Source organism: Nannospalax galili, unplaced genomic scaffold (genome assembly GCF_000622305.1).
Source record: "Nannospalax galili isolate Female #2095 unplaced genomic scaffold, S.galili_v1.0 scaffold368, whole genome shotgun sequence".
In the NCBI taxonomy this organism is placed as follows: Eukaryota; Metazoa; Chordata; class Mammalia; order Rodentia; family Spalacidae; genus Nannospalax; species Nannospalax galili.
Genome location: NW_008359963.1, coordinates 479,344 through 496,190, shown reverse-complemented (window position 1 = coordinate 496,190; position 16,847 = coordinate 479,344). Strand labels below are relative to the sequence as shown.

At 46.5% G+C, this 16,847-nt stretch overlaps 1 protein-coding gene across 2 annotated transcripts in view; it reads right to left on the bottom strand.

The window, feature by feature from the left end:
• Cnih3 (cornichon family AMPA receptor auxiliary protein 3) overlaps positions 1-16,847 on the bottom strand; it is a 119,126-nt gene that overhangs the window by 59,492 nt on the left and 42,787 nt on the right. For both annotated transcript variants that reach the window (XM_008823718.3, XM_008823719.3), the window contains exon 2: positions 831-899. In XM_008823718.3, the coding sequence (XP_008821940.1) occupies positions 831-899 (69 nt within the window). The remainder of the gene's footprint in view (positions 1-830; positions 900-16,847) is intronic.

Below are 16,847 nucleotides of genomic sequence, written 5' to 3'. Positions count from 1 at the left end.
CCAGGGATCTGATGCCTTCTTCTGTCCTCCTCGGGCATTTCATGACACAGGTGCACTCATACACATAGAATAAAAATAAATAAAAAAATTATAACTTTTATGATATATACTAATCTTTCAAGTGGATCTTAAGGGTACTTTCAACTAACCCAGATGGCTTTACATAGCTGACTTTGAAAATAATTGCTTCTACGTAGACTCATAGACTCAAAGACTATTGTGCCAAAGAGGGGGCTCAGATATGATAAAAACAAGTCTCTTCAAGGACTGCATTGAGTTGGTGGTCAGAAGGCAAGCTTTGGAGATGGGGGGGGTGGTTCTAGATCTGATTTCTAGAGGCTGAACCCAGAGCACACCAACCAGACTGCATCATATTCCCTGGTAGGCAGCAAGCTGACCACAGGCCCCATGTAATGGAGATGTACCTGGGGCTTCATCCATCCATCCATCCTCCATAAGAAACTCAGTCAACTGCCACATGCAGAGTGAGGCCACACATGGTACTTGCACATACCACAATCATGCTGGCAAACATGGAGTCTCTCTCTCTCTGGTTATAGGCAAGGAATCAAAAATCATCTGCAGCAGGATGCAGCAGACCTCTCCCCCAGGCTACAGAGACGGCCACACTTGGCAAAGTATTACAAGAGCCCAGTAGGCCCCAAGAGCAAGAAGGTTCCACAATAACTATCAGCAAGGCATAGAGGCAGAGTCAGGACAGCATGATCTTCCTCATTCTGCTCTTTTGAACCCTCACTATCCTCCACAAGCTGGAGGACCTGTGAGGACACCACCTGCCCATCATGGACATCATGAGCACCAATACTTACCGCATGAACAGGGTTGCACTGGTCTATGGGACTCTTAAAATCCGTCCTTAACTCATCGAAGGCGATTATCTGCAACAGAACACACACAATTAGGATGCTGTGCACAGGGGGTTGGTGCAACTACCAAAAGCTTCGTACAGCTCTGCCTCCAGATATTACAGGAGGAGGGGCAAGGTGGAGGCCACATGGCTGGCCAGAATCTGGCCACTATCAAAACTAGTGATGGGCACATGGGTTTACTGTCTACTGTGTTTGCCTCAAAACTTCCCAAGTAGCTTTTGTTAAACATCTTCTATTCCTTGTGCAACCTGTACAAAGATGTAAAGAGAGTGCAGTGGTGGAGGCAGGTTGTGAACTTGATAAAGGCACAAAAATGCAAAACTTCCAACCAGTGCTTTTAAGCTTCTTCTCTGACTTGAAGTGCAATTCTTTTGTTTGCATTTGTTGTTGCTGTTTTGTCAGAGAAGCTGATTGGAAGTACATGGATAGATGTCAGGAGAAAAGGGGGGAAAGGAAGCTGAGTTGTCATGAAGCAAAACAATCACATCTCTAGATGTGCACAGGCCAGGTTGGAGTTCACAGGCAGGCCAGGCCTAAGTCTGCAGACTCCGGCCCAGAGGTTCCTCCAGATACAGCCTCCCAGCTCCACAGGGATCTATGGTTCCTCGTTGGTCAGGAGGGGAGGATAGGAAGGGGACACTGTGCAATCACAGGATGAGGCATGGTCCATCCACCAAAGGCACCAAATGAGAGTGAGGACGCTTAATCCCTTGTCCTAACACCCTGTCTGTTGCGGGGCACTAAATGACAGAACAAAGTGCTGTTTGGCCAGAGACCATCCTGTCTTACTGGGGAGGCTCTGAGTACTCTCAGCAAAACCTCTATTACTTGAAGTTTGAATGCTGAATGGGCTCTGAAGGCCCATGTATGGAAAGCTTGGTCCCCAGCCCATGGAACTATTGTTTTGGGTTTATTTTGTTTGCTCCTTTGGTTGGTTGTTGGTTGGTTTGCTTTAGCTTGTTTTTTTTGGGGGGGAGGGGGGATGGTGGTTCTCTTTTGAGACAGGGCCCCATGTATCCTGGGCTGGCTTTGAACTGACTATATAGCTGAGGGTAACCTTGAACTTCTGGTACTCCTGCCTCCATCTCCTAATTGTTGAGATTACAGACATGCACCACACCACCTGATTCATGCAATGTTGCAGATGGAACTAAGGGCTTCATGCTTGTCAAGCAAGCATGCTACCCTGCCCATTGCACTATTAGGAAGAGTCGGGACATAGTGGAGTTAGGTCTTTGTTTTTTCTTTCCTGGCCACTATGAAGTGAAGACATGAACAAGCCTCCTCCACCACTATGCTCCCTCCATGATGTTCTGCCTCACCACAGGCTCAAAGGCATCAGGCCATGTAACCACGGGCTTAAATCTCTGACATCATGAGCTAACACAAAACTTTCCTTCTTATAAATTGTCTCAGGTATTTTGTCACAGTAAGGAAACCTACTGAGCATAAAGAGACATAAACAATTCCCCACTAAGGCACAACCCAGGGATCCCTGAATGAATATGTGGCAGAACTGGTAAAGCAAGAATGCCAGTTTAGCACCCAGAGAGTCCTGAACCCAGTCACATGACACTGGGAGTAAGAGAGTGACTTTGTCCTGCAAAGCAGTGATTTCACCACAGTTGTAAGCCAGTCTGTCTTCAGCAAATCTGGGGAATTGGAAGAAAATTCTAGTACAACTTGCTCTAAATGGGCATTTCCACACCAACCTTCCTGGATAGTTAGTTATCTGGCCAGGACTGCCCAGGAATGCTCATTCCAGTGCTGGTTCACTTGAGCTGATCATCCTTACTGATCTATGCTTCCCATCCACCACCAAGTCCAGTGCAGCAAACCACAGCCAGGACAGTCCAGCCAGCCACCCACTCTCCTATAACCTGTGGGCTAAGAATGAATTTCACATTTTAAAGAGTTGAAAAATATCATCAAAAGAATATTACTCTGTGACATGTAAAAATATGCTGCATTCAAATGTTGGTATGCATGGATAGTTTTACTGGTGCCTAGTTGTGTCCATTCTTCTATCTCTATATGGATTTTGTAGCTCCTGAGGTAGAAGTGAGACAGACTGGTCTCCAAAGGCCAAAATATGCACCATCTTGCATTTGGGAGAAAACTTGCTGAATCCTGTTTTTTTTTTCTATTTGTCCTCCAGAAAGGTGGTGTCTATACAGTGGCCACTGACCACATGTGGCTACTTAGGTTTAAATCTGTATTAAGTTTAAAATTTAGTCTATAGTTATATGTTAACTGACAAAAAACCCACAGCAGGGGGCTGGAGAAATGGCTGAGTTGGTAAGTGTTTACCACGTAGGCATGAGGATCTGAGTTTGAGTCCTAGTACCCATGTAAAACCTGTCAGGAAGATTTGTAATCCCAGCACTGGGGAGGCAGAGAAAGGAGGGTTCATGAGGCTTGTTTACCAGCCAGCCTAGCAGAATCCGTGAGCTTCAAGTTCAATGAGTGATCCTGTCTCAAAATATAAAGGCGTGGTGGCACACACCTCCCAGCACTCAGGAGGCAGAGGCAGGGGATCTCTGTGAGATCGAGGCCAGCCTGGTCTATATGGTGAGTTTCACGTCAACTAGGACGATGAGAGACCCTGTCAAAAAAAAAAAAAAAAAAAAAAAAAAACTTCAAAACAAAGTGGAGAAGCTGGAGAGATGGCTCAGCAGTTAAGAGCACTGGCTGTTCTTCCAGAGGACCCAGGTTCAGTTCCCAGCATCCACATGGCAGCTAACAAACATTTGTAACTCCAGTTCCAGGGGATCTGACACTGTCTTCAAGCCTTGGCAGATATTGTACAACATGGGTGCATGTATATTCATGCAGACAACTCATACATATAATGAATAAATTACATAAAAACTAGAGTGGAGAGTAATTGAGGAAGACACTCTAAGCCAACCTTTGGCTTCCAGATACACATGCAAACACACATATAAACATGTGCACACACAAAATTGTGGTAACCTGATAACTATTAAACAGCACATGTATAAAACAGCAGTTCCCCTGCAGAAAATTCTACTGGACAGTGCTGCATTATAGGTACATAGAACAAATGGGTCTGAGCCCCCCCACAGGGAGCCCTTTAGGTATCACCACTATCACGACCTCAGCATCTCTCTCTTCCCCAAGCCAAATCTCTCCTACCATTGTTTATGCAAATGAGTCATCCCATCATCCTAACTGCCATCCCTCTGACAAGTTGGAAATGTGCACCCTAAAATGTGATTGTTGGAACAGAACACTGTTGGGGGACCCTGCTGCTAAGGTTGCAGTCCACCATGTCTGGATAGCTCTAGGCGCTATATGGAAGGACTCCCTTTCTCAGCGGGGGCCTCCTATTCTCTGCCTGACCTACCTGGAAAGTGCCTCCAAGCACAGATGCCTGTCCTTATCTGGAACATGGCCTTTGGCATAGTTACCTGCAATAAAACTTCCCCTAGGTTTTTTTCTATGTGATAATTAGGCACTGCCCTATAGCCAGATGATAGGATCCCCCCACCACATGTAAATAAAGAATACTAGGAGCACCTATCAGCTAAAGCTTTGGCTGCTGCCTCTACACTATATTTTTCCTTGACCCCCACTGAATAAACGGAGCTGTATCACTGAATCTGACTCCCCGGAAGGTCTTTTCCATCGTGCTCACTGGCTGTCCTAACCCCGTTTGTCGCTTCTGCTCCCTTTGTCCTCATGGATCAGTGCCAACGGCCCACGAGTGGAGGGAGAGACCCACAGAACAGCACATCGAAGGAGAGGCTGGTTCACACAGAGAGCAAGAGCATCCCTCGCCATCTCTACTCTGTACCAAAAGCCTGTACCACTCCCCTGTATCAGGCCCAGTCTTCTTCCTGTGTTACAAGCAGTCTCCATCCACCTTATTCTGCATGCTTTGGGAGGCTTGGAGTGGGCAGCGACTGTTGTCCCTAATCATTCCTCTGTATTCATCCAATCCAATCTTCTGAGACAGGATCTGTCTCCAGATAAATCCAGATAAGCACATTGTCTTCAGCATCCACATTCACCGCCCCCCCACTAACCACACCTACCCCCGGCAGGACCATGGACAGAGATTGCCACCTGTCGTCCTCAACCTCCAGAAGCTGATATCAGCACTACCTGGGTGTAATATTTATCCAGCTAGAAAGACAGGTCACCACATTTTGACCCGATTCCCACCCCAGTCCTATGTTTGAACCTGTGGCCCTATGCAAGTGCAGGCAGGTGAGGTGAGGCTAAATGGAACAGAGGTGGCTGGTATGTAAAGTAAGCCAGAGAACTGGAGATCCTGAGCTGCCCAGCTCCACTGCTTGGGCACCCCAGCTAAAGGAGGGCAGAGGCAGGAAGTCTGTGGAGTGCAGCTCATGCCTGTGGGCTCCACCTTATGTGAGCTAGTACCTAGCTGCTTTCTGTGACAGCAAGGGGTTTCGGCATTCTGCCTGCCAAACTACTGCCATTTCCATGTCCATCCAAAGCCTTCAGGAGCATCTTTTCTACTCAAGGTCTGAGGTGGCCACTTGGAGACACCAAAGTCTATGAGACACAGCTCCCAGCCTCATTGTGTTCCTGGTCTGGGGTAGTGAGGGACAAGCACACAGTCAAGTCATCATATAACAATGTAGTAAGGTGCCAGGACCAAGATAATCACATTTATCCCAGGGTCACTGTGCTGGGTGCTGGGCTACAAGCCGCACAAAACTTGCACCATTTAATCCTTGGCTTCTCCATGAGAGAAGTCTACTGTCACTCCCATTTAGAGAAGAAGAATGACTCTGGTGCTGGAATCGAACAAAGGCCAGCCTGACCCTAAAGCAGGGAAATTCCCACAAGGCTGTGCTGCAGAACATACAGAGAGAGGAAGTCAGGCCTCTAGGACACAGGAAGGAATGAGCACCTTGTGTAGGAGCAAGAGCAATGTATCCCAGGAGGGAGCTTCAGGTCACCCTCTGTGAGGCATCGGCTTATGAGCAGATTCCCCATCCCTGCCTCCTGTGTGTGCAGGTGCAGAAGGGCAGAGGGTAATCCTCAGACTGCTGAAGCCCAAGGTCCCTGCTGTGATTGATGGTGGGCAGATGCAGGACTGTTGCTGGGACTCAGTTATGTACATGTGAGCTTCCTGTGTGTCCAAAGACACACTGCTTCTTTTCATGTGACATAGTGTGTGGAAGATTCAGTCACATTGTTGCTCTTATCAGTAGTGTGCTCCTTTTCACTGTTGAGTTATATTCCATGCTACAAATGCACTGCAGTTCAAATATCCAATTCTCCTGCTGGAGGGTATATGGGTTATTTCTACATTTTGACAATCATAAATGAAGCTGATGTAAACATTTGCACAGTGACCCCTGTCACAATGTATTTTATTTCCCCAGGTGACTAGGAGAGAGGTTGCTAGATAAACGCATGTCGAAGTTTATAAGAACCTAATGAACTGTTTTCTGAAGTATCTGTAATGTTTTATACAAGCAACATGTGAGAGTTCCAGGCATGCTACATTCCAGTGAAGAACTATCATCATCGGAGTTTGTTTAAACATTCCAGTCACTGTGTGGATGTGTCTGCTGTGGTTTCAACTTGCATTTCTCCAATGACTTGTGACCCTAAGAACCATTTCATGGGCTTAGTCGCCATCTGTGTTTCTTCTTTGGTGAAGCATGTGTTTATTTTTCATTTTTATTTTTTTTCATGTGTGTGTTTTGCTTGCACATATGTAAGTACACCCAGGTCATGCAATGCCCACAGAGGTCAAAAGAAGGCTTCAGATCCCTTGTAACTGGAGCACCCACGTGGTGTTAGGAACTGAACTTGGGTCCTCTGCAAGAGCAGCCAGTGCTTTTAACCACCGAGTCATCTCTCCTATACCCAACATGTGTGTTTAAGTTATTTGCTCCTTTATGAAAAAAAAGGATTTATTTGTTTCCTTATTGATAATTTATTTTTAGTTCTGGGGATTGCCTAGTAGATGTGAGGCTTCACTCTCTACTAAGAAGGTACATCTCCAGCACTTTTTTTTTTTTTTTTTTTTATAATTTTTTTTTTTTTTTGGGGGTGTCCTGTTAGATGTGGGGGTCCTCCCTCTCTTAAAAAGGAACACCTCCCCCCCTTTTTTTTTTTTTTTTTTTATAATTTTTTTTTTTTTTTGGGGGTGTCCTGTTAGATGTGGGGGTCCTCCCTCTCTTAAAAAGGAACACCTCCCCCCCTTTTTTTTTTTTTTTTTTTGACAGGATCTTTCAGCCTGCCTGGAAGTCACAATGTGGACCAGGCAGAGATCTGGGTTATTAAAGGCCTGTGCCACCACACCCACACCCGGAATTCCTTTTTCTTTTTTTTTAAACTAAGACAGGATCTGCTACTTGCCCAGGCTGGCCTTGAATGCTCAAAACAAAAGCTTTTTACTGTGACATTTGCCAGTTTGTCACTTTTTCTTTTACATGTTATGTTTTTGGTCCTGAACCTAAAAATTCCCTTGGATCTAAAAACTCTTGAGGTCATAAAGATTTTCTGCTATATGTTTCTAAACCTAGAATTTTCTCTGTGGGGGAGATTTCAACTAAAAGTTCAATTTCAAAAATAAATTTAGGACTACTCTGGCTATCCCTTTCCTATTACATGAGCTTTGAATGCTTATGGCTTCAAGGAAGTGGCCTGTTTCATTAAAGTTGTCAAATTTAGTCTCTGTTCCAAGCCACCCTCAGTTGTTACTTGCCCCTTTCCCCTGCTTTTTATCTCACCAGACGTTTGCAGAAAAGGGGGAAGCACCAGCGGTAGAGCATTGGGAACAGAAGAGAAACAAACCCCCAAGATCCAAGGTGGCCAAGGTATGTAGAACCCTCGGGGGCTGGGCCCTCTCTGAGAGCACAGGCCAAGTGAGGCTCCGGGGTAGGAAAGTGGAGGCCTTATTGTAAGGTGGAGAGAGAAGAGAGACCAGCAGGTACCAGGATGTGGTGCAGTTCTGAGCTGGATGCTCCAGAACACCACCTGGGGTCTCAGGCAGCCACGGAGGAGGAGCACAGGGAGTCCACATGCCCCAGTACATAAATGGTAATGAAACAAGGCTGCCAAACAAAGCCCACAGTGAGGAGCCTCCCCAGAAACCATGGCAATGCCAATTGCTGCTTGCCTGCCCTAAATCTAGCTGTCCTCCCTCTATCCAGTCCAGCCTGAGCATCAGCAGTTTGGCAGAGTGAACACGCCTTGAGATGTGGGGAATTGTACGATCCCTCTAGAACATACTTGGGAAGGTATCTTTCTTTAGGTCCATAGTGTTTATTATCAGGGATGTAAAAAAATTTTTTTGCTAAAAGTTCTCACACTGTGATACTAAAAAACCTTCCTAGAAAATGGAGAGGTTGAAATCTCACCTTCCATCAACTGATGAGTTCCCATGCTGCCCATCAGAGGTGATGAACATCAGGAGGACTAGTCTCTCAGAGACTCCCTCCTCCCAGTGCTTGCTCCAGTGCCCCTTATTTTGGTTGGAGCCATCCCTGTGTTCATACTGCATTATCTTACTGAAGTAGTTAAATCTACACAAGGGCTCTGTGGATGCCACAGGGACGTCCCCTGGCATGTAGTGCAGGAAACGGAGGTCCAGTCAGAGTCTGGATGATGTTCTCAACATTGCAAGATGAGTGAGGCACAGCTCACATATACCCAGACGCAAACCCAGAGCCAGCTACAGCTCTGCCAACACCCTGTGCCCCCTCCCTGACTTGAAAGGGTAAAAGAAAGTGTTGAGTTACTAAAGATACCAAAAACAAAAAATTCTTGACTGGATGCCCAGGATTCTCTGGCACTGTTCTTGGCTCTAGAAAACAGCACTGAGGAAGAAGGTCCTTCTCACCATAGAGATTATAATAGGGGCAAAGAGATAATTAACAAGCAGATGAGGAAATGTCAGAAAATAGTAGGTTAGGTGACAACAATAAAACAGTTGCTATGAAGAAGTCAGAATGGGGCGGGTGGTCAAGGAGGGTCGCTCTGAGGAGGTGTTACTTATGCTGAGAGAGTGAACAGACCAGGAGTCAGATATGGTCAGGGCTGGGGGGTTAGTTTCATTTCTGTTACTATAGTAAAATATCCCAACAAAAAAAAAATGAGGGAAGAAACGATTTGTTTGGCTCACAATTCCAGGTTGTAGTCTATTATTGTGGGGACATTCAGGCAGGAACTTAAAGTATCACATTCAGAGTCAAGAACAGAGAGAGTATAAACACACGGATCCTTGCTTGCTTTCTGTTTGTCTAGCTTTTTCCTATCTTAATGTGGTTCAGGACCCCTCATTACAGCTGGTCAACAAAGACCAGTGTGGTGAGAGCCTGCAAGCCCATCCTCTCCATCAGGCATGTGGCCCTCACGTGACTTACAGGGCCGACTCCATCTGCTGTTCACACTGTCTCATTCTAACAAGAACTGCACAAATATAATCCAGGGGGACATTGGTGGCAGGTCAACAAGAAGGAAACCAGTACAGATCATGCAGAGGAATAGGTGAATTCACATCTCAAGTACCTAAAAGCCCAACGTGGAAGTCCGCTATCAACAGAAACTGAGGTCTATGTAGTCTCGGTTTACTAGGGCATCTTGGCCACACTCTGCTCCCTTGATTTCTTCATGTTGTAGGTTGAATTTTGACTCCCCCCAAAATTCATGCCCACCTGGAACCTCGGAATGTTATTTTATTTAGAGTCACTGTAGATATAATTAGCAGAGATGAAGTCAGACCAGAGTAGGGGCCCTATGTCCAATAAGAGAGTTCTTATCAGAAACAGAGAAAGACACACAAAGAAAGCTTTAATGGCAGTGACCAGAGTGATGCAAGCCAAGCGAAACCAAGGACTGCCAGGAGTCCCCACTAGCCAGGAAGGGTTCTCCTCTAGAGCTGTGGCCCTACCTCCACCCTGACTTCATAATTCCAGCTTTTAAAACCAAGTATAAGTTTATTACAAAGCTCCAGAGAACTAATACACCTGTTTGCAAAGTACCTGAAACTATCTAAGATTCAGTATCTGGACGAAATGGCTTTGGACCATTTGAAAATGTGGAATGGAAAAAGAACAAGCCAGAACATTTTTGAACTGAAATTAACACTTCCCCAGGGGAGCAGCCTTTATACTCACTCAAGGCCTCCCATAGGTCCCCAAACCCACACTTAGAAGACAGTTCAGACAAAAATCCCATGCCTTACTTCCTCTCCATGTCTTGTTCTGGTAAAAGTAACATCCTCAAGAACAGTCTAAGATTTGGGGTTCAGTTAGAGCCAAGATTTCCAACAGATGGAAGGAAGCTGGGCTATGGAGCTTCCTGATTTGCTGGAATACATTCGCTTCTGTTTAGTCCTAGCCTTATGCCTGAAACTACTACAGCGTGAGTCCTGTCTTCTCCACTCATTCTGCATGCCCAGGAAAAATGGAGCCCTAGTTCCAAACTTAGCTGCTTTGGGATCTACCAGGTACCAGGCTCTTACCCAGGTCCTTGCTCAGTCAGCAAGGACCATGGGGTATATCAAAATAGTCAGCATCTCTCACCCTCAAGCACTGCTCACTGCTCTAAAATAGTGCAATACTGGAAGTCATGGGATGGTTGAAGCTTTCCCAAACATAAGTGTGTTATTTAACATTCATTTTATGTAATGCCCCAAACAGATGTGGTGCCTTATTTCCAAATGAAGCAAGAAAAACAAAAAGGCCATTTGGAATGTTCAGGACTACCTAATAAGGGGCAGAGCTGGGGCAGGACTCACCCTCTCCCTTTGTTTTCTTTGGTCTTTCCTAGTGGGTCTCACATTTATTATGAGGGAGGATGATGAACATTTATTAACGTACCCATCAATAAGGGAATCAACACAGGACATAGACCCAGAAGAACAAGCCAGAACATTTTTGCTGGCACCAGCACTCTGCCTTCTGAGGGTTTCTAATCAAATAAATTGTCTGATTAGCCCTATATGACCAAGAGTCCATAAGACCAAGGAAAGGGGCTTCCAGCCACTTTGGGGAGCTGAGCCTTATCCTAACTCTGCTCCAGCTCATCTAGCCAGGATCCTCCAGAGAAACAGAGTCAACAGTTGTGTCTCCCACACAGTCACAGTTTAGCATCCATTCTCATCATGAGCAGGGACCCCTGCGCTTTTGAACTGCCCAGAAGGCGCTCTCCAAAATGATGGGGGCAGGCCATTTCCACAGCAGAGCCTAATGGGGCAGGCCACTGGGACTGAGCAGGGGTAGGCCAATAGCCATGGAGAAAATGCAACCCACCCTTCTATTCACTATTCCTCCATATCTATTCTCTCCACAACACTCCGTATTCAGCCCCATGATCCTCTGCTCGCCTTACGCCACTATTACAGTGCAGCTTTTAAATGTCCCCAAAGGCCCACATTTTAAAAGCTTGGTCACCAGCCTGTGGTGTTAGTGGGAGGTAGTAGAACCTTTAGGAAATGGGGCCTAGTGAGAGGAAGTTAGGTCATTGGAGGCATTCTCTCTCCTCCCCGCCTACCTTCTCATGAAGTAAGCAGCTTTGCTCTACAACGCCACCCCTCTATGGTCTTGTGACATACCACAGGTCCCAAAACAATGAAGCCACTGACCATGGATGGAAACATCCAAAACTGTTATTCAAAACCTTTCCTCCTTTAAGTTGATTTTTTTTCGGCACAGCAAAAGAAAGCTAACACAGCCACTGTCATTCTAAGATCCTTATACCTATCATCTTCTCAAAAACACCTCCCATAGCCCTCTCACTTCATCACAAGCTAAGCCACCCTTGGCTCCTGTAGCTCCCATCTTCACAGGTGCTGCCAGTAAAAGAAGAGTCTGGGCCTAGACTAGGTCTTTGTTAAGTCTCCACCTGCCGGTTACTAGCCGTGTGACTTTGAACACGCCCTTCACCTCCCCAGGCTGTGGCATCTTTGTCTATAAAATAGGAACATTGATGTCCCTGCCTCAACTGACTGCAGAGTATGTGGTGAGGTGACAGAGCCCTCATCACAAAGTAGAGAAATGAGGACTCTGCTGGATGGGAGCTCAGACTCCTGCTGTGTCCACATTGAGGGACAAAACCACAGGGTGCCCAGGCACACTGTGTGAGTCACAAGATTGCTGCTGGAATCCAGTCTCTGCCTCCCTTATGTGTGACTACAGACAAGTTTTATTAACCCCTCCAACCTGCATTGCCTTGAGGATAAAGAAGGGACAGTAAGGGTTCCTACTTCAAGGTCACTGCAAGGAGTAAAAGAAATAATGGGCACTGGAGAGATGGCTCTGTTAGTAATGCTCGCCAAACAAGCATGAAGACCCGCTTAAAACTCCTCCACTTGCACCTGTGCACACACGCATGTATACAAACATGCAAATGAAAATCAAAGAATATACATAAAGCAGGAGACACAGGCCTAGTGCTTTGTAACAATGTCACTTTCATAAGTATCTGTTACTGTTCCTCAGCTATTTGGCCATGCTCCCTGGGCCTTGACTCTCTTCTCCCTGGCCTTGGGCACAGTCATCAGCTTTGCAGTCTGAATCCAGTGTATGTAGTCACTGTAGAGAAGGCATGGGTAGGAGCCCAGGATAGACCAGATGGGTAAGAAAGGCAGCGGGGCTCACCCTGTCATTGGTGGGGATGGGGATCAGCAGGTACACTGCCAAGGAAGGCCTTGGCTGCCCTGCCCCTGGACCTAAATGACAAACATAAATTGGGGAACACAGAACACATTGGTACTTTCAGCCACTGTCTGGACCAGGATCTGCAGACACAGATGTTTCTAATGTTGGCACTCTTCATCTAATGACCAGAAAACAGAGAACTCAGAGCCCTACAGATCCAGGATGGATGCCAAGGGTGCAGGACCCAACTGACTCCAGGCCTGGCTGATCTACCTGCCAATGCTCTGCAGAGCCATCTCACCTATAGCCTGTGGCCACCAGGTCAAGGAAACTCCAAAGAGGAGCAGATAATGAGGATTACTGTGGGCACTGACTTGTCATCCCAGACAGCACAACTACTGAACAGCAGGGGCAGGGAAATGGGCAGGAGGGCAAGAGCCGGCAGCAGCCTGCAGCACTTTGGGCCTCTCTGCCATGAGAGAGGGACCCCTCTCTACCCAGTCCCAACACTGGGCCAGCTTGGCATATCAATGAGGTTGGGCTCTGGGTAAATGTCCCTGGCCTAGGCAATCCTTGGTCCATCAGGCTCAGACATGTTCTGGTACCTTGGTCACTCTGCTTCAGACTACAGGAACAAAGCTGGTCTTCCAGGAACCCTGTAGGGGTCTTGGCAAGTGTTTCTCTAACACCCAGGCCTCCAGAACCTGTCTGACATGAAGATCTGACATTATTCACTCCTGCAGGTTCTTCCTAAGCAGCAACCATGTGCCAGACCCGGTGCCAGGAGCAGGACCTAATTCATAAAGCAAGGTGGACAGGAGCTGGCCTTTACCAAGCTGTTCATTCTGGGGTAACTTGGAGCCACAACAGCCCTGGGGGTGGGAGCCCAGAACACCAGGCCTTTGGGTCTTTGCCTGAATGAGTGTTTCAATGAAACCGAACATGAAGATGAGAAGGAGCAAGTCAGGGTTTCAGTTTTCAAGCCTGGGGTGGTGGGTTACTTTAAACTGGTTCTTGACATGAAGGGGCAGAAGGCCATTCTTACCCTCCTCAGTTCATGACGCATCATCACGTTGATCTGAGCAAGGCTCTCTCTTTCCTTGTTCCGTCATTTCTCCACCCATTCATTGCTTTTTATCCTGCTAGCTCTTCCTGACAACGCAGGAAATTACTGCGTAGCGTTTACTGCTCATCTTTCTGCTTGTGGTGTTTACACACTGTGTGATATTGTGCATGTCTATTTTTAGGCCGGCTACTTGCGTCTCACTCTCTTACCTTCTGTACTCAGCAGCATAGCCACAAACACCATGGGAGTGAGCATTACACTATCTACCCATGCTCCCAGCAACAAACACTGGGCTCAACAGCACCTTAACTCAGGCAATGCCACCTGAACTCTGGAGGTCTCTGTGGGACTTACATCTGGGAATGGAGCTGCTGGGTTTCTGAATCTAAGAAGAGCTTAGTCACCACATAGGGTGGCTACCTTCTCAGCAGTGCTGAAGACCCTGTATCCAAGTTCCCCTGACACCCAGAGCTCCCAGCTCTCTATCTTCACAGTCCCACAGGCTTAGAGCGACTCTGCTGCTTTGGTCTGCCATTCCCCAGGACCATCACTGTCTCTTGGCAGGTAGCCAGGCTTTCTATAAACCTGCCGCTTAGATCCTCTATCCATCTCCTCTCCCCTGCGACCTCCAACTATTGTTGGATGAACTTTTTCTGGGAGATGCAAACAAGTGCCTACTCAACCCAGATAGGGCACTAACAACAGATCGAAATACAATTCCACCAATGTCCAACTTAACCCAATGAATTTATTTGATTTACGTACAGAGCATGGGTGAAGGGCTACTTACAGGAGTGCGGGTGACCTCAAAGCAGCTGCATCGCTGAAAAGTCTCATCCTAGCATCAATGACAACTTCCCTATAGCTGTCTAGATGAAGCTTCTCCTTCAGTTAACTTCCTGACATCCATACACTCTAGCACCCCACAAGACCGTGAGGTACTTGCACTTAGGGCAGAATTACATAGAGCTGGAGGTGGGGCACAGGAGGGAGTGGCTGAAATCTCAGGTGGGTGAGGCTCTGATGCCCCTCCCCACCCCTTCCTTTCATGAGGGAACGTCAACAGTCCATCTCTAGGGTGTCTAGTGACTAGTCACCATCACTCTGATGAAGATGATGATGGCTGTCATGCCCAGAGGATAGCCATCTCTCCAGCCCCAGATGTTTTAAAAACCTGCTCTCACTTATAATCTTGCAATTAATTAACTCTGTAGCTGTGGTGTCTTTCACTGAATGAAAATCAATGCCACCTGTTTTGCCTCACGTTCTATACTTTCTCAAGTTTTAAGAAGTTCTTCCTTGACCTTAAGACACAAAGATAGCCTCTAACACTATTTTCTATTTTTTTTGAAGTTTTAGGATGTTAATTTGTCCTCCTTGTCCTCAAATGCCACCTCCCAGACATCACTTGATCCACTGTGTGCTTAATGAGTACTTACCATGTGCTGGGCTCTGTGCTCAGAGCTGCAGGTGGAAGACAAGACAGGGACCCTGGATGATGAGAGGGGCAGAGTAAGGGTTCTCTGTGACTGGAGGTGAAAGGAGTCAGGAAGGGCATCCTAGTGTAGAAGGAATGAAATTTCAACTTGTGAACTGGCCAGGAGAAAGCAAACAGTTTCTGTGGATGCACGTGAGCTGTGATGGGAAAGGATGGTGTAAGCCTTTCGGCAGCCCAGAGAAGACCATTCCCTGGTGATGAAGAATTCCCTTCCAATCTAGAAGAATGTGTCCCAAGACTTGAGTTTTAGACTACAACATTGATAGCATCAAATTCAAACGTATAATCAACCCTAATACAAAAATCCCTCAGATGAGACCAGTTCAGCTCCAAGGTGCACCTGCTGAATATATTCCCACCTTGGAGAGTTGCAAGTGGGCAGCCAGTTCCTCCAAGTCTGTCTACATGTGAAATGGCAACTGCAGGTTGAGCTGTAGCTCTGTGGAAACTTCCAGGGCTATAATGACTTATCACTGAAAGGACCCCCTCCACATACCTAAAGAGCATGCCTAAATTCAGAATGGCATGGTCTGCTTTGAAAAGTTTTATGAATTCAGCATTATAAATTGATTACCCTTCTTCAATGGCAGAGCAGGAAGCACAGTGCCATGTCAGAATGAAGCTCAAAGCTGGAGAGATGCTCTGCAACACCTGCTGCTCTTCCAGAAGACTCAAGCACACACCAATGAGAAGTTCACAAAAGTCTGAACTCCAGTTCTGGGCTCTGGCACACAAACACACAGACACATAAATAAAAATAAAAACCTTAAAACAAACACAGACTGAAGCTAGAGGCACATGGTACAGCCCTAAAGAGCTCCTGGCAGACTTCCAGAAGAGCCCCTGGCAGGCTTCCAGAGGTGGGTGGATTGATTCTCTCCCAGCCCATCAGTGCCCCCACAACACCACCGGCTGTCTGTGTGCTCAGAAAAAAAGGTGGACAGCCTGGGCTCTGAGGAGGATGGAGTGTGGGAGACTGGGTCCTGGCTTTGCCCTTGACTGCATAATTTTCCCCAGCACTTTATTTTGCCCAACATACTGGGTTGGTTCAGCAGTTCTGGGCATGGAGGCAGAGACTGAATATATCAGAATTTCTCGGTGAAGCTGTTCAAATACAAAGAAGCTGGGGCCTGGCCCAAATCTGCCAAATGAATGTTAGAAGTAGCATAGCCAGGGCCACCAGAAGTCACCTGAATGGTCTCCCCTGCTCTTGTACATTCTGTGTGCCTTAGGGAACAACAGCACATCTACCAAACATCTCTCAGACAACAAAACACCCAGCAAGCAAGCCTCCTTGAGAACTCATGGATGGAGTCCTCAGGCCCAGTTCTAAACCCACAGTACCTTACCTGTGGGTGTCAGTCAATGGTGTTAGGGAGAAGGGGAAAGCTGTGAAATCCCATAAATACAAACATCTTTCATATAGTGACTTACACCTATATGCCCTTAATCTAAACTAGTGTTCATCTCAACACACACATAGGCAAAAAACCTAGAGTCCCACCAGGTTCAGAGTATGCCAGGGCCACAGTGAGGAGACACTTGGTTTTGTCCATTGCTGTGTTCCCAGCACCTGGATCAGGGCCAGGTACATAGGAGTTAGCCAATAAATATCTACTGAAAGAAGGATTGAAGGACATTACCCACCTCTGTATCCTGAGCCAAATGTTTGCCACAAATAATGATCGAACATATAAGCAAATACGAGACATTTTAGACCTTTCAAAATGTTTTTATAAATTTTCCATTAGCTGATTTCAGCAACACAGTTTTTTTTT